Genomic DNA, 22,965 nt, shown 5'->3' with positions numbered 1-22,965 from the left:
GGCTTGGGCTTGCCCCGCGCGCGCCCACGCGGGCGCAGACCCACGTCGTCGTGCGCACGCGCACGCGCACGCGCACCCCTCCCGAGGGGCGGGGCTGCACGTCTCCCGGACCCTCCCCCGCAACGGCTCCCAGCTTCGGTTGAGGCTGCCCGCGGGAGAAGGCGCGCCTGCGCGGGCTCGGGGGCGGGGTCGCTAACGGTCCTGCGGCCGGGGGCGGGGCCGTGCGTGGCCGCCGGGTGCTTGCGCGAGGTGGGCTTGCTGCGGGCGCGAGCTCCCGGGCGTGCAGGGGTGGCGGCCCGCGGTCTGTGGTGTTCCTGCTTGGCATTGTGTGCGCCCTTGAGGAGTGGCCCGCGGGGACCGGAGTCCTGGCCGACCCGTGTCTGAGGCTTCGCTGCATGCTGAGGTGCGTCGCGCAGACCCTCGGGCGGGCTCTTTGCACCCTGACCTTGTAGGGGTGAGGTCGGTGCCTGCGAGTTTCCTGTGGGGCCCTTGTGAGGCGGCGGGTTTGGGGTGCGGACGATCTGGCGTCCACACTGGGGCACCTGGGGTCCGGGCGGCCCGTAGGTCTGGGGTCGGTGTCGGGGGGTTGGGCTACCGGGGACCGTGCTGGGGGATTTGGGGGTCTGTGCTCTGGTGTTTGGGGAGCCAGGGGCCCGCGGGGCTGGGTTCTGCACTGGGTCGGGCGTATGGGGGGCCGAGGGCTTGGGGTCTGTGCTCGGGGATTCGGGGTCTGCCTTCGGGCATCTGGGGTACCGGGGACCGGAGGGTCTGGCTTCCGTGCTCGGGGATATTGGGGTCTGAGTTCGGGTGTCCAGGACACTCAGGGCCGCCGGGGTCTGGGGTCCGCGCTTGCGGGTCTGGGGTACTGGGGGCCCACGGGTCCGGGGTCTCGTCCGGGGCTCTGGGGTCCAGGCCTCGCACTGGTCACCTCCGCGTCCCGGGGCCTGGTGTGTGGAGCGGGTCGGCGGCGATTCGGGGTGGTCGCTGCGGTGTGAGTGTAGGCGCTGTGGCGAGGTGCGTGGAGCGCGGGTGGGCTGATGGAGGAGCGAAGCGAAAACCAGGGACGGCCGGAGGTCCCCATTAGTGCGCGGAGTTTACCGAGAAGAGGGTTGCAGCTGTGTGATTGCTGGGAGATCGGTGCTGCACCTCCGTCCCGTGGTTCAGATCGTGTGTGTGTGTGTGTGTGTGTGTGTGTGTGTGTGCGTGTGTGTGCGTGTGTGTCTGTGTGAGAGTTTGAATCTGTTACACACTTTTGGGGAGAGCTGGTTCTGCCTGTGAAGGCTTGGCCAGCCCACCGCTGCGTGTTCATTTGGGACTTAAGGCGGTGTATGCTCGCGTTCTGGGACTGAAGGGACTGTGTGCGGATGTTTCTAGTGCAAGATGTAGGTCTGTGTGTTGACGGGTTGTTGAGATTCTGCACTTGTTTGGGGGGTTCGTGGTGTGTATCAGGAAATGTGGTTTATGGGTCTTGGTGGTCTCTGGTGGATTGTAGAACTTGGTGGCCGCGGGTGGTTTTGTGCCTGTCCTATAGCAGTCTCCTGGGATTATGTTTAATGAATTCCTAGTGTGAGGTTTATTTGCGTTTTTAGATGGTAGGAATCTGACTGGGATACCCTCCTGTGTGGGTTGGTGAGGTCTGTGTGGCTCTTTGGGGCTCACAGGGAGCCCTGAGTGTGCTTTTCTGAGGGTGAGGGCAGTTCAGTTTCCTGAGAGGGTTGGAGTTGTAATTCAGGCATACTCAAGGTGTTTGGGTAACGCGTTTGTGATTCAGGACTTTGGGAATGTCTGTGTCTGGGTGTTAGCCCTGTGAATGTTGGCAGGTGGTGGGTAATGTCAGGTTTGGAAGGGTTATTATTTTTGGCATAGCGTCTGCTTAAATATTTTCTGTGGAGATGAATAAAGGAAACCCTATTTCCTAGGGACGTGGAAGCTCGCGGGCACTACGACTCACTCCCATTTGTCGACGCAGTCGGAAAAAGCGTTGTTGACTACTCCAGCAGGGGACGATCTTTCTCCTTGCCCAGCAGCAGCCCAGCGAATGAAAAGCTGCCCCCAACCTGAACTCTTGATCTTCCCCAGTGAACTTTGATTCAGACCCCCACCTCCCAGCTTACCCCTTTCCTCTCTAACAACAAGCCCCTCTCCTTTGTTCTCTGCCCTGCCTCCTCTTTATCGTAGTGACCGTGTTCCAAATTGCACTTCCTCGGCTGTTCCTGAATGAAGTCATTCTGCTGGGAAACTGACTGGCTATTTTATTTTTAAGGTTGACATTTTGATGTCATCATCCATTCCAGATGGATCCTCTGTGCCTTCAGGGCACACTGTGTGGTACATGCATTTTTTTGGTGATTTTCAGGAGCTGTGAGCACATATCTGGGGGTGTAAGGGCAAGTGTGTGACTTCCGGGATTGGTGGTGTGTCCCATACGTGCAAAAGAATGGGTTGGGGTGTGAATGGTGAGTGGGTAAGCTGTAGACTTAATCTGTGTTCTGGAAGATGGTGGAGTTATTGAGTATTTGAGAGTGATTATGTGTATGTGGGTAACGTGAAGCTTCATGTGTGTTTGGGGGTATAAGGTGGTATGTTTTCATATTTGAAGCATGCTGGGTAATTTGGGGCATATTGGGGGTATGAGAAATGTGTGTTTGTTTGTGTTCATGGATCATGGCAGGTGGGATAAATATGTTTATGGCACGTATTTGCATTTTTCATTAGGGGATTATGAGCACATATCTGGGAGTACTTTTGTACTGATACAGTAATGAGATACGTTTATACAGGGGAGTTGGATTGTATTTGCATGTACTGGGGGTATGGAATATGGTTTTGTGAGTATTAAGGAAATGTGGACGTTTGAAATCCTTTTTAAATTGGGTCCTGAGGGCGCCTGGGTGGCTCAGTGGGTTGAGCCGCTGCCTTTGGCTCAGGTCATGATCTCAGGGTCCTGGGATCGAGTCCTGCATCGGGCTCTCTGCTCAGCAGGGAGCCTGCTTCCTCCTCTCTCTCTCTGCCTGCCTCTCTGTCTACTTGTAATCTCTGTCAAATAAATAAATAAATCTTAAAAAAAAAAAAAAAGATAAATTGGGACCTGAAAGGGTTTTACATGTATTAATATATGATGTGCTAGAGATGTTTCCTTGTGTTGTAGGAGTGTTTGCGGGTTTGTGTTTCCATTTAGCAGCACGTGGGTGAATTATATATAAGGTTATTCATAGGATTTGGGGTTGTCAGGAATAGTCAAAGTGATTTTCTTTGGAGTATGCTCGGGTTTTTGTACACTTTTTGGAATGTCTGGGGATTGTGGTGGTAACATTGTATTCTAGAAATGTGAGGATGGTGTATAGTGTTTTGGGTAATGGCTATTTGGAGATTGGGGGAGTGGATGTGTGTTTGTGTTCATGGGTGTGTAAGGGTCATGAGTGTAGGGCACAAGGGCTGTTGGTGTTTTGAGTACATCTGAGTGTGAAGGGTGTATGTATATTCATGGCTAGTTTGTGAGTATGTATGTTTGTGGGTTTAGGGATCCACTTCTGTAACTTCTGAATGTAATGGTTGAAGAAGTCGGTGGGGTTGCTTATATGCATGCTTTCAGTGTTTGTGGGGGTATTCTTTTATGGACTTGGTAAGTTAGGTTGATTGTGGCTGTGTGTGTATTTGGGTTCATTGGTGGCTTAGGAGGTATGTATTCTACAAAATGCGGATGTTCGGTGTGTGTATTTGGAAACAGTGTGTGTAGGTTGTGTGTGTTTTCAGAAACTGTAGAGTGTGTGCATTTTAGAGGGGTAGGATTGTGGGAGTATTTTTGGGTGGTTCATGAAACAACTGTATATGTGGTATATTTTGAGAGCCTGTCCTTTTAGGCTACTTATTGTAAGCTTGTGGGTAACATGTTAGCTGTTTGTTTGTGTGTGGGCATGTGTGTATAGAGTTGTAGGCATGGCATGTGAGTGTCTGAGGTGGGTAGGATTTTTTCTGTAAAAATCTAGTTAGGAAGAAGAGGTTTATATGTGTATTCAGGGTGCAGCTAGCAACTGTATGTGTTTAGGTGTATGGAAGACTGTACATTCCGAGATGTATCCTGGACACACGTAGTGTGTTTCTGTTTGGTCAGGGTAAGGGTTCAGGGTATTAGTTGGGGTACCAGTGGACTGTGAGCACATGTTCCTATGAAAGGTGATAAGGTGTGATGGAACTGGCTTGTAGTAGCTTGGGATAGTTAATGGCGCATATCTCTTCCTAGTTCTGTGACTGGAGGTGGAAGTAGTCATGCCGAGAATATTAACACCAGGTGAATTGCTAAATGATACAGACTAATGCTTTACCACCTACCCCTAAGGAGCATCTTAGGAAGCATTCGCCAGTATTTACCACTGGTGTGTGTGGCTGTGGTGTGTGTGAAGCAAGGATATTCAGGCATTGGTGGGTATGTTTATGGAGTCTCTACATGAACTGTTTGCAGGGCATCTGTGGCTATAGTCTTTGTATGTGTGCCTGGTCATTGTGAATGACCATGTTGCTCCTAATTGGTTCATCCATTCTTTGGGGCCAAAGAATATCCCCATTAATGTTAGTGATTTGGGGCTTCTTCTTATTTAAAAAAAAATGTATTTATTTGACAGACAGAGATCGCAAGTAGGCAGAAAGGCAGGCAGAGAGCGAGAGGGGAAAGCTCACTCCCTGCTGAGCAGAGAGCCGATGCAGGGCTCGATCCCAGGATCCTGGGATCATGACCTGAGCCGAAGGCAGAGGCTTTAACCCACTGAGCCACCCAGGCACCTCTTGGCTTCTCCTTATGCAGAAGGATTCAGGGATGTATGCTGTACAGTTGGATGCTCCTTCAACACTCATGTTATCTTGTAGCCCCTATTACCCCATTACCTGATTCTCACACACTAAGCCAGTACTCCTCCTGACCTTAATCATCTCAGGGTTAGACACCAGGCAACAAGAGACAACCCCTATGGCCTAAAACCCACCAGAACTGTTCAAGCCAGGCAATCCTAAACTGTTTATTCCGCCCTGCTTTGCCTTTCCTATGGACACTCCGGTAAAGGGTCTGGCTTAGGCTTCCTCCTTCCTCCTGTTTCTGCCTTGTGCCCAAACCTGGTGTTTCCCTGGGACTGTACATGGTATGCTGTGCCCTCCTGTTTGGAGAAATGCAAGTAATGAATGCTGCTTTCAGTGGCATTGGTGCTCCATGTCATCATTCAGTCACCTCTATAAATTAAATGCTGGGTATGATTTTAGAACAATTTGCACAACCAGCAGCATGACTCCGTGTTCGGTAGAGGGGGCTTACCTCTGCACTGCTGTCAGCTTCCCAACTGGTATTTCCACACAGCTGGTTCTTCCCGAGAAGGCACTACCAGCTCTTGGCACAGTTGTACTTGGATGCTCCCACTTTGTGCCATGTCCTCTGTGTGCTGCCTTGGCATTCCAACTAAAATTTTTATAGCATCTTAAAGGTGGTATAGTGTAGGTCTGCAGGGGCCATAATTCCCTACTTCATGCCTTCCTCAGGAGGGTTGATCTCATCAGCCTTTGTCCTGAGACCTACAGGACTAGCTTCTGGGCTGGGGACCCCAGGGGTTACTAAAATGATGGGCTAACATCCAAGGCAGAGGATTTTCCCAAATGTGAGCAAGGGGAGTCTTGCTCCACTAGACTGTGTTGGGAATGAGTCTGATCATCTAAGCCAATAGCATTGATTCAGAAGTAGGCTACTGGTTTTTTCCATCGTTATTGAAGTATAATTGACACAGAACATTGCTTAAGATGTATGGTGTGATGCTTTGGTACACTTAGACATTGTAAAATGATTGTTACAAGAGGATTAATTAACACCTCCATCACTTCACATCATTTTTCAATAGTTAAACCATTTAAGATCTACTTCTTAGCAATGTAATATCGTTAATGATAGTCACTGTGTTGTAAATTAGGTCCCCAGAACTTACTTGTCTTATAAATGAAAGGTTATGTCTTTGACCAACATTGTCCTGTTTTCCCGCTCTCTGGCTTCTGGCAATCACAACGATTCTGCTCGGTTTCCATGAGTTTAGCTTATTTACATTCCCTGTCTAAATGAAATCATATGGTATTTGTCTGTCTCTGACTCAGTTCACTTAGTGTAGTGCCCTCAAAGTCTCTCCATATTGTTGTAAATGGCAGAATTTCTTTCTCTTTCATGGCTGAATATTCCAGTGTGTGTGTAATTGTCTATGTATCTGTTGATGGGCACTTGGGTTGTTTACATATCTTGGCTGTTGAGAAAGCTGCAGTGAATATGAGAGCGGAGCTATCTTTTTGATGAGGTGATTTCATTTCTTTTGGAGGTAAACCCAGAAGTGGGATTGCTGGATCGTATGTTAGTGCTATTTTAAAAAAATTTTTGAGGAACATTCATATTCTTGCCCATAGTGGCTGTACCAGTGTACATTACCACCAATGGTGCACGGGCTTCCCTTTTCTCCATTTGTTATCTCTTATCTTTTTGATGATAGCCATTCTAACAGGTATGAGGTGATATCTTAGTGTGGTGTTTTTCCTCTTCCAACTTTTATTTAAATTCTAGTTATCTAACACATAATGTAATATTGGTTTCAGAAGCAGAATTTAGTGATTCATTACATACATGTAACACCCAGGGCTCTTCGTAACAAGTATCCTCCTTAATACCTATCACTTTTCACTATGTTTTTAATTTTCATTTCACTGATGATTATTGATATTGAGCATCTTTTCATATACCTAGGAGTCATTTGCATGTCTTTAAAAAAAAAACTGTGTGTTTAGGTCCTTTAACCCTTTTTAATTGGATTATTTTCGGGGGGAGGTTTGTAACTGAGTCTTATGAATTCCTTATGTATTTGGAGTAGTAACCCTTTTCACTATAGGTTCTCTTTCCATTTAGTTGAATGTTTCTTCGCTTAAGCAGTAATGTTTAGTTTGACGTCCATTTTTTTAAAAGATTTCATTTATTTATTTGGCAGACAGAGATCACAAGTAGGCACAGAGGCAGGCAGAGGGAGAGGGAGAAGCAGGCTCCCCGCTTGAGCAGAGAGCCCGATGCGGGGCTCGATTCCAGGACCCCGAGATCACGACCTGAGCCGAAGGCCGAGGCTTTAACCCACTGAGCCACCCAGGCGCCCCTTGTTTATGATTTTGTTGCTGGTTTTGGTGTTGTATTAAAAAGCTTGTTGCCAAAACTGATGTCAAGATGATTTTTTCCCTGTGGTTTCTTCTAGGAGTTTTGCAGTTTCAGATCTTGTGTTTAAATCTTTAATCTATTTCTAGTTAATTTTTGTGAGTGGAGTAAGGTAGGGACCCAACTTGATTCTTCTGCATGTGATTATCCAGTTTTTCCAACACTATTTATTGAAGACACTGTCCTTCCCCCAGTGAGTATTCTTGGCTCCCGTATCAAATATTCATTGACTTTGTATTCATGGGTTTATTTCTGGGATATTTACTCTGTTCTGTTAGACTGTGTGTCTTTTTTTTATGCCAGTACCGTACTGTTCTGATTATTGTAATTTTGTAATAAAGTTGGAAATGAGGAAGTTTGATACCCCCTGCTTTATTCTTTGTCCATATTGCATTGGCTATTTGTGGTCTTTTCTGACTTTGTACAAATTGTAGGATTTTTTCCCTATTTGTGAAAAATGCCATTGAGATTTTGATAGGGTTTGCATTGAAAATAGAATGGGGGGCACCTGGGTGGCTCAGTGGGTTGAGCCTCTGTCTTCGGCTCAGGTCATGATCTCAGGGTCCTGGGATGGAGCCCCGCATTGGCTTCTCTGCTCAGCAGGGAGCCTGCTTCCCCCTCTCTCTCTGCCTGCCTCTCTGCCTACTTGTGATCTCTGTCTGTGAAATACAGAAATAAAATGTTATTTTTTTTTTTTTAAAAAAAGGAAAATAGAATGGCCTTGGGTAGTGTGGATATTTTAATAATGTTAATTCTCCTGATCCATGAAAGATGGCATATCTTTCCATTTGTTTGTCTCTTCCGATTCTTTCACCAAAATCTTACTTTTTAAAAAAAGATTTTATTTATTTGACAGAGATCACAAGTAGGCGGAGAGGCAGGCAGAGAGAGAGGGGGAAGTAGGCTTCCTGCTGAGCAGAAATCCCAGGATCCTGGGATCATGACCTGAGCCAAAGGCAGAGGCTTAACCCACTGAACCACCCTGGTGCCTCAAAATCTTACTGTCTTAAGTGTTTAGATCTTTCTTCTCTTTAGTTAAATTTATTCCTAAGTATTTTATTGTTTTTGTTGCTATTGCAAGTGAAATTCTTTTTGATTTCTTTTTCAGATGTTTGGTTGCGAGTGTATAGAAGCATAACTGAATCTGAAATGTTGATTTTTTTGTATCCTGTAACTTTACCGAATTTATCAGTACCGTTTGTTGGTGGGGTCTTTAGGATTATCTGTATTTAAGGTCGTATCATCTACAAACATAGTTTTACTTCTTCCTTCTGATTTGCGTGCCTTTTATTTCTCATTTTGCTTGATCACTCCGGCTAGGATTTCTAATACTTTATTGAATAGAAGTGGGGAGAGTAGACATTCTTGTCTTGATCTTGGAGGAAACCTTTCGGGATTCACCATTGAGTACAAAGTTAGCCATGGGCTTGTCATAAATGGCCTTTATTCCCAATGTGGTTTTTAAAAAATTTTTATGTTTTATAAACCTATATTTTTATCCCCAGGGGTACACGTCTGTGAATCGCCAGGTTTACACACTTCACAGCACTCACCTCAGCACATACCCTCCCCAATGTCCATAACCCCACCCCCCTCTCCCAACCCTCCTCCCCCCAGCAACCCTCAGTTTGTTTTGTGAGATAACGAGTCACTTATGGTTTGTCTCCCTCCCAATCCCATCTTGTTTCATTGATTCTTCTCCTACCCCCTTAACCCCCCACGTAGCCTCTCCACTTCCTCATATCAGGGAGATCATATGATAGTTGTCTTTCTCCAATTGACTTATTTCACTAAGCATGATACCCTCTAGTTCTATCCACATTGTCGCAAATGGCGAGATTTCATTTCTTTTGATGGCTGCATAGTATTCCATTGTGTATATATACCACCTCTTCTTGATCCATTCATCTGTGGACGGACATCTAGGTTCTTTCCAGAGTTTGGCTATTGTAGACATTGCTGCTATAAACATTCGGATGCACGTGCCCCTTCGGATCACTACAGTTGTATCTTTAGGGTACATACCCAGTAGTGCAATTGCTGGGTCATAGGGTAGTTCTATTTTGCACATTTTTAGGAACCTCCATGCTGTTTTCCAGAGTGGTTGCACCAGCTTGCATTCCCACCAAGAGTGTAGGAGGGTTCCCCTTTCTCCGCATCCTCGCCAGCATCTGTCATTTCCCGACTTGTTGATTTTAGCCATTCTGACTGGTGTGAGGTGATATCTCATTGTGGTTTTGATTTGTATTTCCCTGATGCCGAGTGATATGGAGCACTTTTTCATGTGTCTGTTGGCCATCTGGATGTCTTTGCAGAAATGTCTGTTCATGTCTTCTGCCCATTTCTTGATTGGATTATTTGTTCTTTGGGTGTTGAGTTTGCTAAGTTCTTTATAGATTTTGGACACTAGCCCTTTATCTGATATGTCGTTTGCAAATATCTTCTCCCATCGTGTCAGTTGTCTTTTGGTTTTGTTAACGGTTTCCTTTGCCGTGCTAAAGCTTTTGATCTTGATGAAATCCCAGTAGTTCATTTTTGCCCTTGCTTCTGTGGTCTTTGGCGATGTTCCTAGGAAGATGTTTCTGCGGCTGCGGTTGAAGAGGTTGCCGCCTGTGTTCTCAAGGATTTTGATGGATTCCTTTCTCACACTGAGGTCCTTTATCCATTTTGAGTCTATTTTCCTGTGTGGTGTAAGGAAATGGTCCAATTTGATTTTTCTGCATGTGGCTGTCCAATTTTCCCAACACCATGTATTGAAGAGCCTGTCTTTTTTCCATTCAACATTCTTTCCTGCTTTGTCAAAGATTAGTTGACCATAGAGTTGAGGGTCTATTTATGGGCTCTCCATTCTGTTCCATCGATCTGTCCAGAAATCCCGCCACGGGACTTGCCGCCTGCGCCACCGCTGTGGTTCCTGTGTGCACACCGTGGCCAGTGCCCCCACCCGCCCTCATCCGTGCCCCATGTCCATCCTCACTGGAATTGGGCGGATCTCCCACTGGCCCTCCCAGCTCGGTGATCCCGATGGCACCGGAAGACACTCCTGCTACCACGAGCCCGAGGCCCAGAGCCCATCTCCTCAGGCCCCGCACAGGGAGCCCTGCAGGAGGTGAGCACCCCCCGCCCAGTCGGACCCGTGGCAGAAGCTTCCGGGAGGCAGAGGGAGCTCCGGAAGATGGGGCTGTCTGCGGACTTCATTCTCAAAAACGGTCGTGGTGCAGAGGGCTCCCCATCCCTGGACGTTCAGGGATCCGGATGGTGACGGGAGCCCCCGGAAGCCCCTCAGGCTCTTCCATCCCGTGGGATGGGGAGCCCACACGCCGGTGGCAGCCGACACGCCAGTAGGAAGAAGTGGCCCAGAGCGTTAACGGAAAACTTAACTTTATTCCCCATTTACACACGGTGCCTCAATGGGCTACAGCCACCCCACCCCCACAGTCATGGCCTCCCTCCCTCCCTCCCTCCCTCCCTCCCTCCCTCCTTCTCCCCCTCCCTCCCCCCCCCCCCACAGCCAGGATCAGCACCAGGATGAGAAGGACCCCCTAGGCTCCTTGGGGGGCCCCGGGGTGTGCCGGCCCTGGAGAGCAGGCCCACTTCTCCCTACTGGCTGCAGTGACGCTTCCTTCTCCTCCCTGTGACCAAGGAGTCACGCCTTCTCTTTGCAGGCTGTGAGGGGTGAACCAGCCCCACAGCCAAGGCCGGCCTCCCAGACACCCTGAGGTTGGCCCCAGGCAGGGGCATCTTTGCCACAGAGGCAGGACCCTCACACAGAGCTCGCTTCCTGGACTTTGTAGCTGGGGCGGTGGCCGGACCGAGGCCTATTCTCTGAGGAGAGGGGGCCCGTGGAGCCCCCTGCGGCCCCCAACCGCCAGGGCTGGGGATGACTGAGGCAGGAGCGGGGCTCTGGGAGAGCCTCCAGGGCAGCAGCCTGTGCTGAGAGGCCAGGAGGAAGGCCAGGCTGGGGAGCTCCTCCTCGTCCTCACTGGACCCATCCACCAGCCCTCGAGTGTCCCTAGCAGGAGGGGCCTCTCTGAGAAGCGGGGCATCTCTGGGGCCCGGTCCAGGGGCGGCGCACCTTTGCCCCTCCGGAGGGGCGGGGACCCGTCGGGCCCTGGGTGCAGGGGCCTCCTGTCGTCCGGGACAGAGAGCAAAGGCTCCGGGCCCCGACAATTGTTTCTGTGCTCGGCCATGCCTCTGAAGGTCTTGGCCGTCGGTGTCTGCTGGGCAGGCTTTGTCGCTGACCCCCAGCCCCATCCCGGGACCGGTCTCGTGCTCAGCACTGGGGCCCGACCGGGCCGTGCAGAGACGTGGCGGTGCCTGCACACCCTCCTCCGTATTCAAGGCCGCCAGTCTTTTCTCCACCAGCTGAGGAAAGAGGGGACAGTGACTGGCCAGCATAGGCCAGTGAGACGGGGGCATGGGACGGTGGCACCGGGGGAGGCAGGGAGGGTGAGCCACGAGGCTGTGGCTCTGCTGACATCCCCCTAGTCCCTCCCTCCCTCCCGTCCCAGGCTGCCCATCTTCCATTCCCATTCTCTGCTCTGTGCCTCCCCGACGCTGGCCTCCCCAGTGCTGTGATTCACAAGAAGCAAAGGGGGACAGAGTCATGTGGGTCTCTGTTTTGGGTCCCCTCCTCGGGCTCACCTGGGACCCCACTCCCTCTCCCTGCATCGCCTGGGTCCCCTGCATCCCGCAGCTTGCCTGGAGCCCGTCCTTCCCCGGGCTCACCTCTGCGGGGCTGAGCCCTTCCTCCTGCTCCAGTTTCTCAGCCAGGGCCAGGAGGTCCAGCTGTGGTTCCGAGGACAGCAATTCCGCCAGGAAGCTGGGGTGGATGACTGCCTCCACCTGGGACAGAGGAAAGAGGCTGGGGCCAGACTTGGCAGGGAGCCCCCTGTGAGCCAGGAGGGTCGGCAGGAAATGCGGAAAAGTGAAGACACACCCATCCTTCTCCAGACGGTGGGAGAAGTTTTCACGTTACAGTCACTGGCCTCTCTCTCTCTCTCTCTCTCTCACACACACACACACAGACATGCATGTGTGCAGACACACACACATTCACACCTATGTGTACACAGAGAGACAAAACCTGGACATGCACACAGACACACCCCCCCCCAAAACATACGTGCACTCTTAGACACCAAAGGACATACCCCTAGGCCGACATACACGTGAGCGGACACACAGGACCACATGCAGACATACACAAAGACATCCACACAAGGCACAAATCCACACGCACAGGCCTCTATGCGCACACGCATGGGTATGCACATGCACAAACACACAGGAACACACAAACACGATGCTTGGGCATGTGTGCACACACGTCCACGTGTGTAGCACGTCTGCGCGCACAGCAGTATACACACATGCCTGCACGCACGTGGGCAGGTACACAAGGATGCACGCACACATGCGCACACAGCCCAGGAACAAGGAAAGCGCTTAATGCCAAAGGCCTGGGCTCAGCCCCGAACTGGGCGTTGGAGTGCCAGTCCCTGGAATCTTCCAGACACCAGGCTGCGGGCCAGCGCACCTTGGTGATGAAGTCTTCCTGGGAACACAGCTCGTCAATGTAGCTCAGGAGACCCGGGTCCGGGGAGGTCGCGGCCTCGTCCTGCTGTGGCTCCTTTCCGTCCTCTCCCCATTCACCTGCCGGGCCCCCCGGGGCTGAGCGGCCAGGCCCCAGCAGCCCCTCCATGATGTCCACGTACTCTCTCACAGCCTCTGCAGGGATCTCCTTGGGCGCCTTGGTCTGCCGGCGCCGCGGGGGTCGGTGTGGCTGCAGGCGGGAGGGCTGGGCCCTGGAACCCGCCTTCCTGGGCACGCACGCTGAGGCAGAGCGAGAAGGAGGGAGGAGGCGTGAGCGGCTCGGGCAGAGCATCGGGAGGGCAGTGTTAGGGGCACACTGATGTCCCTGGGGTCTGGGTCAGGGCCACCGGAAGCTATGGGCACCGTGGGACTGGCAGAGCGGGGAGGAGGAGTGTCTCACAGCCAGCCACGTGAGCAAGGGCGGACCCCCTGATCCTCCAGGGGTCTCCCCACAGCCCACTCCCCACAGCCCACTTCCCACTTGGTGCCAGGTCCTCTGACAGGCGTGGGGCGAGGAGTCAAGAAATTCACCAGGTCAATACCCGTCCTGACAAAGGGCAGCTGAGACCCCCGGCTGATCTGGTCAAACGACCAATGTCCCCTTGTGGGAGCAGACACGACCCAGGGACAGAGGCCTTCCCCTGGCCCCCACAGCCATTGGCCACCCGCGGTCATGGGGATGTGGGGGCCTTACCTGGCTGCGGGCCCGCTTCCGCGGCTGGGGGCCCCCGCCGTTCAGGCTTCGGGGGCGCTGGGGGAGGCAGGCCCTGGGCCACCTTCACCCACTGTAACTTCCGCATCTGCATCTCCTCCTCCATCTCGAATTCCATGAACCTGGGGGTGAGGAGGCCCAGGCCGCACTGAGGAGGGGGCCCAGCCCTGGAGCCAGCAGGGCCAGCAGCAGGTTGAGGGACCGGGAGAGGCGGGGCCTTGGAGGGACGGCCGTGGCCCCGGCCACCAAGGAGGAGGCAGGCGGGCTGTCCGGCGCATCGCCTCCACCACCCCCTCAGGGAGTTGAGTCGGAGGGAGTCCGACCCCAGGCGAGGAGGCCTCAGGATCCCCAACCCCGTCCTGAGACCTTCTGGCGGAGCTAGGGGTGGGTCCAGAGCAAGGGAAGCTGGAACCGCCAGGGAGGTGGGGAGGGTGGCCCTCTGGGACAAGCGAGCATCAGCATAGCCAGAACCGGCCCCCGGCCCACTCGCCCAAGAGCCCCGGGCCAGAGAACCTGACTTACTTTCCCGCCATCTCGTAGTAGATGAAGCGGTCAAAGTTGCTTTTGCTCTGCCACTCCTGCACGGCCCGCCGCACTCCCTCTTCCAGCGTCATCTTGGGCTTCAGGCGCGCCAGGGTCCGTAGCACCGGGCTGTAAGGCGTCGGGGTCAGGGGCCGGCTGCAGTCCGGTCACCCCCAGCCTTCCCCGGATCCTCTGGAGCCCGTGTCCCCCACCCAGCATGAACGAGGGCTGGCAGGTGACAGGGGGTGTCGGGGTGTGCAAGTCAACCTTCACCACCACCACGGTCACCGCCTCCCACCACACCAGCCCTGGGCTCCGGGCACCAGGCTGACTGTCCACTGACAGGAGCAGGGACGGGGTGGCCTGGGAAGTCAGTCCTTCTGGACTCTGCCTCTTGTAATAATATTCGCGGACATCAAGGTGCCCAGCAATGAGTCCAGCCTCTGCAGGAAATGCCATCACCCCGTGTTCAGGAGGGACCCCAGATGCCAAGGCCAGGCCTGCCCGGTCAGAGCTCCGCAGGAAGGATCCCCCACCCTCACCCCTACACCACCTCTGCTCCCTCCCCTCCAGTTCTGAGGGATCCTCTGGGACAGCGAGGGTGGGGCCCGCACAGGACCTCTGCTGGCCCTGCAAGTCCCAAGTCTCCTCTGCTGGCCTGGTCCCCTGGCCGTGAGATGCCCCAGGCCCGGGGTGCATGGAGACAGGATGACCAAGAGTGCGGCACCCAAACCACAGCCGCTCCTCTGACACCCGGACCCTATCTGCCTGTGAGTCCCCAGCGACTGTCACCGTGATGTCTCTGCAAGGTACAGGTTGGCTGGACAACCCCCCCCCACACACACACACACCGCCCCAGTGTTAGTTGAGATGCGTGACTGACAGGTGTCCTGGACCGGAAAGTGCCTTCCTAGAGCAGGGTCCCGGCCCCGACCTTCCTCCCAGCGGCCCTAGATCACCGCCCTGTGTGCGCGCCCCAAGGTGGGCCTGCGTGAGGGCTGAGGGAGAGCCGAGGCCACTCACATGAGAAAGCAGGAGAGAGCTTCTGCGTCGGGGCTGTGCGGGAGGTGCCTCCGGGCCAGCGACTTGAAGCGCTGCCAGCGCCTGAAGTTCTCATAAACACTCTTGGGGTTACAGGAGTCCTGGGGCGAGGCCGTGGTCCGGCTCCTGGAAGCTCCGTGGGGCTGTGGCCTGGCGTTGACTGGGGGCACGACGGTGGTCAGCTGCGCGACTGGGGGCTGAGCCGGAGGTGGAAGGCTTGGGGCCAAGCCTCCCTTGCCGGCCTGGGAGCCCCCACGGGCCGAGGCCGGCATGCTGGTCTCCACCGCAGAGGCTGTCACGAAGATGGGTGCGGGACACGCAGCACCCCCACCGAGGGCCCCTGGAGCACTCCAGCTCAGGGGGGCCGGAGTGAGGACGATGGTCTGAGTCTGGGGGGTCACGGAGCACCCCTGTTCTGACCTGACCTGCACAGTGACATTGCAGGTCCCAGTCCCACTGGGGCCAAGGCCAGCCTCTCCTGCCACCAGCGGAGTCCTGGAGAAAGCTGGCAGCACCAGGGGGCCACCAGGAGGGAATGGCTGGGTCAGGAGGGGCGGCGGGTGCTGGCCCCAGAGTGGCCGGTGGGGGGCGCCGGCAGGGGGTGGGGGGAAGGGCCGTGCCATGAAAGCAGACAGGGAGGCTCCCGGGTCTGTGGCCACATGGGGTCCCGGCACTGCAGATGCTGTGGACAGAAGGAAAGGGCCGGATGGGGTCAGAGAATCCGCAGCCGGGAGGGAGGACCCGGGATCCCTTAGTCCCCAGGAGCAGAGCAGTGAATCCCGTGGCTTCGCGTGAGGGGCATCACAGCCAAAGGTGCAGTTTGCCAGTGTCCCAGAGTCATTTCCATGCTCTGGCCTCCCGCAGGGAACTCCCGCCCCCGCCCCTCCCAGCACGTCATCCTGTCAGCCCAGCAGAGGCCGTTGGGCCAGCACTGCCTCTGAGAACCAGCCACGGACCCCCCCACACGACTCTCCAGCCTCACGGGCGGCCTCCCAAGACTCGGGTCTGGGTGGAACCCTGACCTGTGGGAAATGGCCTCAGCAGCCTCCCTGGCCGCTGGAGACCTTCTGCAAGGTCCATCCTAGGCACCTGTAGGGGCCCTGTGAACAGACAGCGTCTGAACCGTTCGGGCCCCTCTCCCGCCAGCCTTCCGGTCCTCGAGGCTCCCGGCGAATCCCACCCTCTACTCCCCCGCCCGGCACAACCGAACAAGAACACTTGACCTGGATCTCTGCCAGGAAAGCTCCCCCCAAACCCTGCGGTAAGCCCGTCTCAGAACCATCCACACACCCTGGACACAGGGCCAGCCTGGGTCAGCAGCCCAGAACACAGGACAAGAGGAAGCAGGTGGGAACTGCGATTCCTCAAGAGGGGAGCGACCCAGAGCAGCTGAAGAGCCCGAACCCTACCTTGAGGCCACCTGGTGCCACGACCCTGCCGAATCCAAGACAAGGCCTATGAGGCCTGGGGGCACGTGGGCTCAGAGTGACCACCGGCCCAGGTCTCGGGCAGGACACGCCATTGCACACTGGGCCGCACACAGTCCCATGGAACGACGTTCTGGCTAAGACCGGCCTGTGCCGCCCTCATGACACACTCCCACCTCTCCCTGCCCCGTGCCCAAGGAGGCGTGTGTCCCCGGAGAGAATCGGCGAGACTGCCGCCATCCTTTCTCCCCACACACAGGGCGTTTTCCCCGACAGGGCCCGACCCACCTCCAAGGAGCCCCTGCCCAACGTCCTAGCAGGTTTCTGCAGACTCCCAGCCTCTCAGCCCCCAGGCCGCTGTCCCTGGGGGTCCAGTGCGCTCCCTTCCTCTACCTAACGCCACCCAAGTGCCCCTGGCCGGTGTCCCATTTGAATCCCAAGGGCTTCAGGGGTGGCCTGGCCCCTGACACGTCCAACCCAAAGCCCAAGACTCACCTCCTTGGAAAGCCATCCGCACAGGCAGAGGACGCTGCCGCCTGGCAGCCTCCACAGTGACAAAAGTCAGGTCCGGGCCCCACACGGTGAGCTGCTGCAGGAGAGACGCTCAAGACCCAAGCCAAGGCCAGGAAAGTTTGAATCTAAACAGGGTGAGAATGCATGACCTCATGACATTCTGTGGCGGGGGAGGGGCGGAGGGCCCCTGCCCTGGCTGGCGGTGGGGAGACATTCCAAGAGTCAGGCTCTGGTAGGTGGGCCAGAACCCCAAGTTCCTTTCGAAGGATAAAGGGACGGCACAATCAGGGAGCGCCTTTCCAGGCAGTTCAGACACTGTTTTCCAGATTCACCGCACCGCGGTGTGACCCAGTGCTCCTCTGGTTCGATGTTGTATCCAGCAACCTCGCTTTGTGTCCCTCCACCCGCTCTGCTTCCTACTGGCTCTTGACTTATGCAACAGGGGCTGGACTTCCTGTACAAAACCCAGAACAGATATGCTGATGAGCACATGGGTCCTTAAGGCCACGTGGAAATGAGGGTTTCGAACCAGCTCGGTGTCAGCAGATCCCGTGGGTTTGCTCGCTCCTCGTCCTCCAGCCTCGGGTGCTCCTGTGCCCAGTGCCCTGCGGAGCTCGGAGCCGAGCAGATCCCGCAGCACCGGCCTTACTAGGGTCCCCTTCTCTGGAAAGCCCCGGTGCCTCACAGAGAGAGTTCGTGCACCCTACCATGCGCGACCAGAAATCACGATGTCCTGTTCCTCGGCGTATTGTGTTGCTGTTTGATATGGATTTCTAACCCCTTTCACTACCTTAGTGGAAACTTTCTAACGAGCAATACCTTTGGTTCAAAGTCACACTGTGCATAGTAGACTGCGCAGGGACGCCTTTTCCTCCCACCTCTTCCTCCTGGCAACCCGGCCCCCTTTCTCCCAGGAACCCAGTGTTACCTTTGTCTTTTAGATCTTTGGAGAGATGGCATTGTGCCTCAAAAAGTAAATGTACGCTCTTCGTTTCTCTGGTTGAACGTTGATACCGGTCCCCAAATGTGTGTGGATATGCACAGTGATTGTTCTTGTCCTGGTAATGCGGCTCCTCTCCTCCTTTCTGGAGGGTAGATGCCCAGAAGAAGTGATACAGTCCTCCTAAATTCGAAGGGCCCCATCCAATAAGGCTGGCCAATTTTAGCAAATAACAATAATAAACACTCAGTTAAATTAGAATCGGCGTTTCCAAGAATTGTGTTCCATAAAATATTTGAGATATACTTTTCTTATATAAAAAAAAAAAAAGATTTAGGGCGCCTGGGTGGCTCAGTGGGTTAAGCCGCTGCCTTCGGCTCAGGTCATGATCTCAGGGTCCTGAGATCGAGTCCCACATCGGGCTCTCTGCTCAGCGGGGAGCCTGCTTCCTCCTCTCTCTCTGCCTGCCTCTCTGTCTACTTGTGATCTCTCTCTCTGTCAAATAAATAAATAAAATATTTAAAAAAAAAAAGATTTATTTATTGGGATGCCTGGGTGACTCAGTTGGTTAGGCGGCTTGCTTTCGGCTCAGGTCATGATCCCCGCATCCTGGGATCAAGTCCCGCACCGGGCTCCTTGCTCAGCAGGAAGCCTGCTTCTCTTTCTGCCTCTGTTTGCCACTCTCTGCCTGTGCTCACTCCGACAAAAAAAAAAAAAAAAAAAGTTTTATTTATTTATTTGACAGATCACAAGTAGGCAGAGAGGTAGAGAATGAAGAGAGGGGGAAGCAGGCTCCCTACTGAGCAGAGAGCCCGATGCGGGGCTCAATCCCAGGACCCTGGGATCATGACCTGAGCCAAAGGCAGATGCTTGAACCCACTGAGCCATCCAGGCACCCCTTGATATATACCTTTAATGCAGATTTTTCCCCCTTTACCTAATTTTGCATTTGGGTGGGATTCTGCCTTTTATCTGACATCTCTACCAAAAATGTGTAACGTATCCAGTTATTATTAGTCACTTTCCTGTGTGAAAAAGATCTTGGATATGTACACTCCAGAGTGCTATCTTGGCTTCACTGCAAAGCTCATTTGTGTGTACACACACACACACACACACACACACACCCACAGAGTGTCTGCAGGCTCTTGGAAGGATTTGGAATTTGGAAGAGCCATCATATATCAGTGAGTGTCCAGGCTTAGTGGGGGTGAGGACAGGAAGAAGGCATAGGAGATCTTCCCCTGTCTTATTGCAAAGGGGCATAGAAAGACCCGATAGCCCTGGTTTTTTGAGCCTTTACAATCACTACTCATGAAAGGGATGTGCCCCTTGAGACAAAGCCTCCTGGGGTATCCACTCCTATCCATTTCCCACTCACACAACCAGCTTCCTCTAAGGGCTGGCCGGCCACTCTGAGCCTGGAAGCCCTGCAATGGGCATGCAAACCGCAGACCCTCGTTCTTTGGAATCCAGGCTCACACTGAATGTGGCCCCATGCACGTGGGAGTCATGGCAGCACCCCCTTTAAAATCTCATTGACTCTTCTCTTCAGGTTTCACGTGAATGTCAGTTTACTGGGAACACCATGATGCCAAGGAGCATTGGTGTTTTCTTTGTGAGAAGAGAGGGCTGTTAGGAAATGGGCCAAGGGTGATGAGGGCTGAGAACTTCAGAGGTTGAAGCCAGACGTCTGGCTAGGGAGACAAGCCCCAATTCCACCGCCAGGACGGCGGAGTTCCTAGGACAGCAGGGTGCTGGGGAAGGAAAGGGAGCTTTAGAACCGTGGCTGCACTCTCTGAACAGGCACTGAACAGGAACTCTTTTTGGTGAAGGCGCTGAAACAGTTCCTTGCCTGGCCGCACGCCCCGCGAAGGAAAGTTGACTCCAAAGTCACAAGGTTCTCGCTCCTGGCTCAGATGTAGGATCTGAAGGAGCCTTCTCGGGGCCACTGATTCAAACCTGGCACTGTGGACAAAGCATCTCGTCTCAGTGCTGCAACCATTTCTGTACCGCTTCCAAATCCTACAGCCCAGGAGCAGATGCAATCAAATTCGCCCAAAGGCAGTTTGGGAAGACGGGTCGTGGAAGGCGGCACCAGAAAGCCTTCGCGGGCTGGTCTCTGAGCATGCCTGTAGTGACTGCTGAGAGCCAGCCGCCTCTGGACAGGGCTCCCGGGTGGGCGGAAACAGCCCTCCCCTGGCCACGGACTGGAAGGAGATGGGGTGATTGAAGCTTCTTCCAAAAATGTCACAAAGTCAGGGCAGTCCGTCGCCCCTTTTTTCACGCGCACTGAAGTTCTTGGCTATTCCAGAAGAGGAGGGAGCCAGAGCCAAGCTGCGGCCATGCCGCCCGCTCCATCACCTGCACCAGGCGCGCTGTGACCCAAGGCGGAAGACGCGCCTTGCGAGGAAAGCTGTGCGGACGCTCCCAGGCACTGAGCTGAGCAGCGCCGCCAGGAAACGTGCTGTGGACAGGCTGTGCCCGGGGGCAAGTCTGGGAATGGAGTCGGGGAGGATGGCGCCGAGTGTTCCCCGGGTCTGAATTCTCCGCCAGAACTGTGCTTCCATGGAACCTTGCGGGGCTCAGGGGCTCCGGCGGGCGCGGAGGGCGCAGAAAGGCGGGAAAGAGCAGCCGATGCGCAGTCCGGACGGAGCTGGTCGGCCGCGGGGCCCTCGGGCTTCGGAGGCACCTGTCCCAGGTGGTTCGCAAGGTCGCGTCCGAGGCCAGGGAGTGCACGTCTGCGACGTTAGGGCCGTGAGCGCTCACTTCCCGCGCGCTGGCTTGAAGGCAGGAGGACCACAAGGCGTGCGGGACGGCAGTCGTCCCCGTGCAGCCCCCGGCTCCGGGACCCATTGCTTCCAGCCTCTCCTGCAGGGCTCTCGGGCCGGCTTGGGCTTGCCCCGCGCGCGCCCACGCGGGCGCAGACCCACGTCGTCGTGCGCACGCGCACGCGCACCCCTCCCGAGGGGCGGGGCTGCACGTCTCCCGGACCCTCCCCCGCAACGGCTCCCAGCTTCGGTTGAGGCTGCCCGCGGGAGAAGGCGCGCCTGCGCGGGCTCGGGGGCGGGGTCGCTAACGGTCCTGCGGCCGGGGGCGGGGCCGTGCGTGGCCGCCGGGTGCTTGCGCGAGGTGGGCTTGCTGCGGGCGCGAGCTCCCGGGCGTGCAGGGGTGGCGGCCCGCGGTCTGTGGTGTTCCTGCTTGGCATTGTGTGCGCCCTTGAGGAGTGGCCCGCGGGGACCGGAGTCCTGGCCGACCCGTGTCTGAGGCTTCGCTGCATGCTGAGGTGCGTCGCGCAGACCCTCGGGCGGGCTCTTTGCACCCTGACCTTGTAGGGGTGAGGTCGGTGCCTGCGAGTTTCCTGTGGGGCCCTTGTGAGGCGGCGGGTTTGGGGTGCGGACGATCTGGCGTCCACACTGGGGCACCTGGGGTCCGGGCGGCCCGTAGGTCTGGGGTCGGTGTCGGGGGGTTGGGCTACCGGGGACCGTGCTGGGGGATTTGGGGGTCTGTGCTCTGGTGTTTGGGGAGCCAGGGGCCCGCGGGGCTGGGTTCTGCACTGGGTCGGGCGTATGGGGGGCCGAGGGCTTGGGGTCTGTGCTCGGGGATTCGGGGTCTGCCTTCGGGCATCTGGGGTACCGGGGACCGGAGGGTCTGGCTTCCGTGCTCGGGGATATTGGGGTCTGAGTTCGGGTGTCCAGGACACTCAGGGCCGCCGGGGTCTGGGGTCCGCGCTTGCGGGTCTGGGGTACTGGGGGCCCACGGGTCCGGGGTCTCGTCCGGGGCTCTGGGGTCCAGGCCTCGCACTGGTCACCTCCGCGTCCCGGGGCCTGGTGTGTGGAGCGGGTCGGCGGCGATTCGGGGTGGTCGCTGCGGTGTGAGTGTAGGCGCTGTGGCGAGGTGCGTGGAGCGCGGGTGGGCTGATGGAGGAGCGAAGCGAAAACCAGGGACGGCCGGAGGTCCCCATTAGTGCGCGGAGTTTACCGAGAAGAGGGTTGCAGCTGTGTGACTGCTGGGAGATCGGTGCTGCACCTCCGTCCCGTGGTTCAGATCGTGTGTGTGTGTGTGTGTGTGTGTGTGTGTCTGTGTGAGAGTTTGAATCTGTTACACACTTTTGGGGAGAGCTGGTTCTGCCTGTGAAGGCTTGGCCAGCCCACCGCTGCGTGTTCATTTGGGACTTAAGGCGGTGTATGCTCGCGTTCTGGGACTGAAGGGACTGTGTGCGGATGTTTCTAGTGCAAGATGTAGGTCTGTGTGTTGACGGGTTGTTGAGATTCTGCACTTGTTTGGGGGGTTCGTGGTGTGTATCAGGAAATGTGGTTTATGGGTCTTGGTGGTCTCTGGTGGATTGTAGAACTTGGTGGCCGCGGGTGGTTTTGTGCCTGTCCTATAGCAGTCTCCTGGGATTATGTTTAATGAATTCCTAGTGTGAGGTTTATTTGCGTTTTTAGATGGTAGGAATCTGACTGGGATACCCTCCTGTGTGGGTTGGTGAGGTCTGTGTGGCTCTTTGGGGCTCACAGGGAGCCCTGAGTGTGCTTTTCTGAGGGTGAGGGCAGTTCAGTTTCCTGAGAGGGTTGGAGTTGTGATTCAGGCATACTCAAGGTGTTTGGGTAACGCGTTTGTGATTCAGGACTTTGGGAATGTCTGTGTCTGGGTGTTAGCCCTGTGAATGTTGGCAGGTGGTGGGTAATGTCAGGTTTGGAAGGGTTATTATTTTTGGCATAGCGTCTGCTTAAATATTTTCTGTGGAGATGAATAAAGGAAACCCTATTTCCTAGGGACGTGGAAGCTCGCGGGCACTACGACTCACTCCCATTTGTCGACGCAGTCGGAAAAAGCGTTGTTGACTACTCCAGCAGGGGACGATCTTTCTCCTTGCCCAGCAGCAGCCCAGCGAATGAAAAGCTGCCCCCAACCTGAACTCTTGATCTTCCCCAGTGAACTTTGATTCAGACCCCCACCTCCCAGCTTACCCCTTTCCTCTCTAACAACAAGCCCCTCTCCTTTG

At 55.0% G+C, this 22,965-nt stretch overlaps 1 protein-coding gene across 1 annotated transcript; it reads right to left on the bottom strand.

Moving 5' to 3' along the window:
- Positions 1-9,653: 9,653 nt before the first annotated feature.
- On the bottom strand, positions 9,654-20,847 carry LOC309845839 (NUT family member 2G-like). The gene is made up of 8 exons (XM_082694191.1): positions 17,946-20,847; positions 17,000-17,142; positions 15,060-15,759; positions 14,037-14,165; positions 13,497-13,636; positions 12,747-13,042; positions 11,936-12,052; positions 9,654-11,572 (listed from the first exon to the last, which is right to left on the bottom strand). The coding sequence occupies exons 2-8, from the start codon at positions 17,013-17,015 to the stop codon at positions 10,808-10,810; spliced, it is 2,163 nt and encodes a 720-aa protein (XP_082550317.1). The 5' UTR covers positions 17,016-17,142; positions 17,946-20,847; the 3' UTR covers positions 9,654-10,807.
- Between the last annotated feature and the right edge of the window lie 2,118 nt (positions 20,848-22,965).

This window comes from Mustela nivalis, assembly GCF_964662115.1.
Source record: "Mustela nivalis genome assembly, chromosome: 13".
NCBI classification, from domain to species: domain Eukaryota; kingdom Metazoa; phylum Chordata; class Mammalia; order Carnivora; family Mustelidae; genus Mustela; species Mustela nivalis.
This window is presented reverse-complemented; position numbering and strand designations above follow the sequence as displayed.

Bases quoted from the DNA above. Each gene is read 5' to 3' on its own strand.
- LOC309845839 (XM_082694191.1), bottom strand. The intron at 14,166-15,059 runs GTGAGTGGCCTC...GACGCCTTACAG, and splicing joins GCTCTCTCCTGCTTTCTCAT to CCCGGTGCTACGGACCCTGG. The intron at 12,053-12,746 runs GTGCGCTGGCCC...CCTCTGTCCCAG, and splicing joins AGGAAGACTTCATCACCAAG to GTGGAGGCAGTCATCCACCC.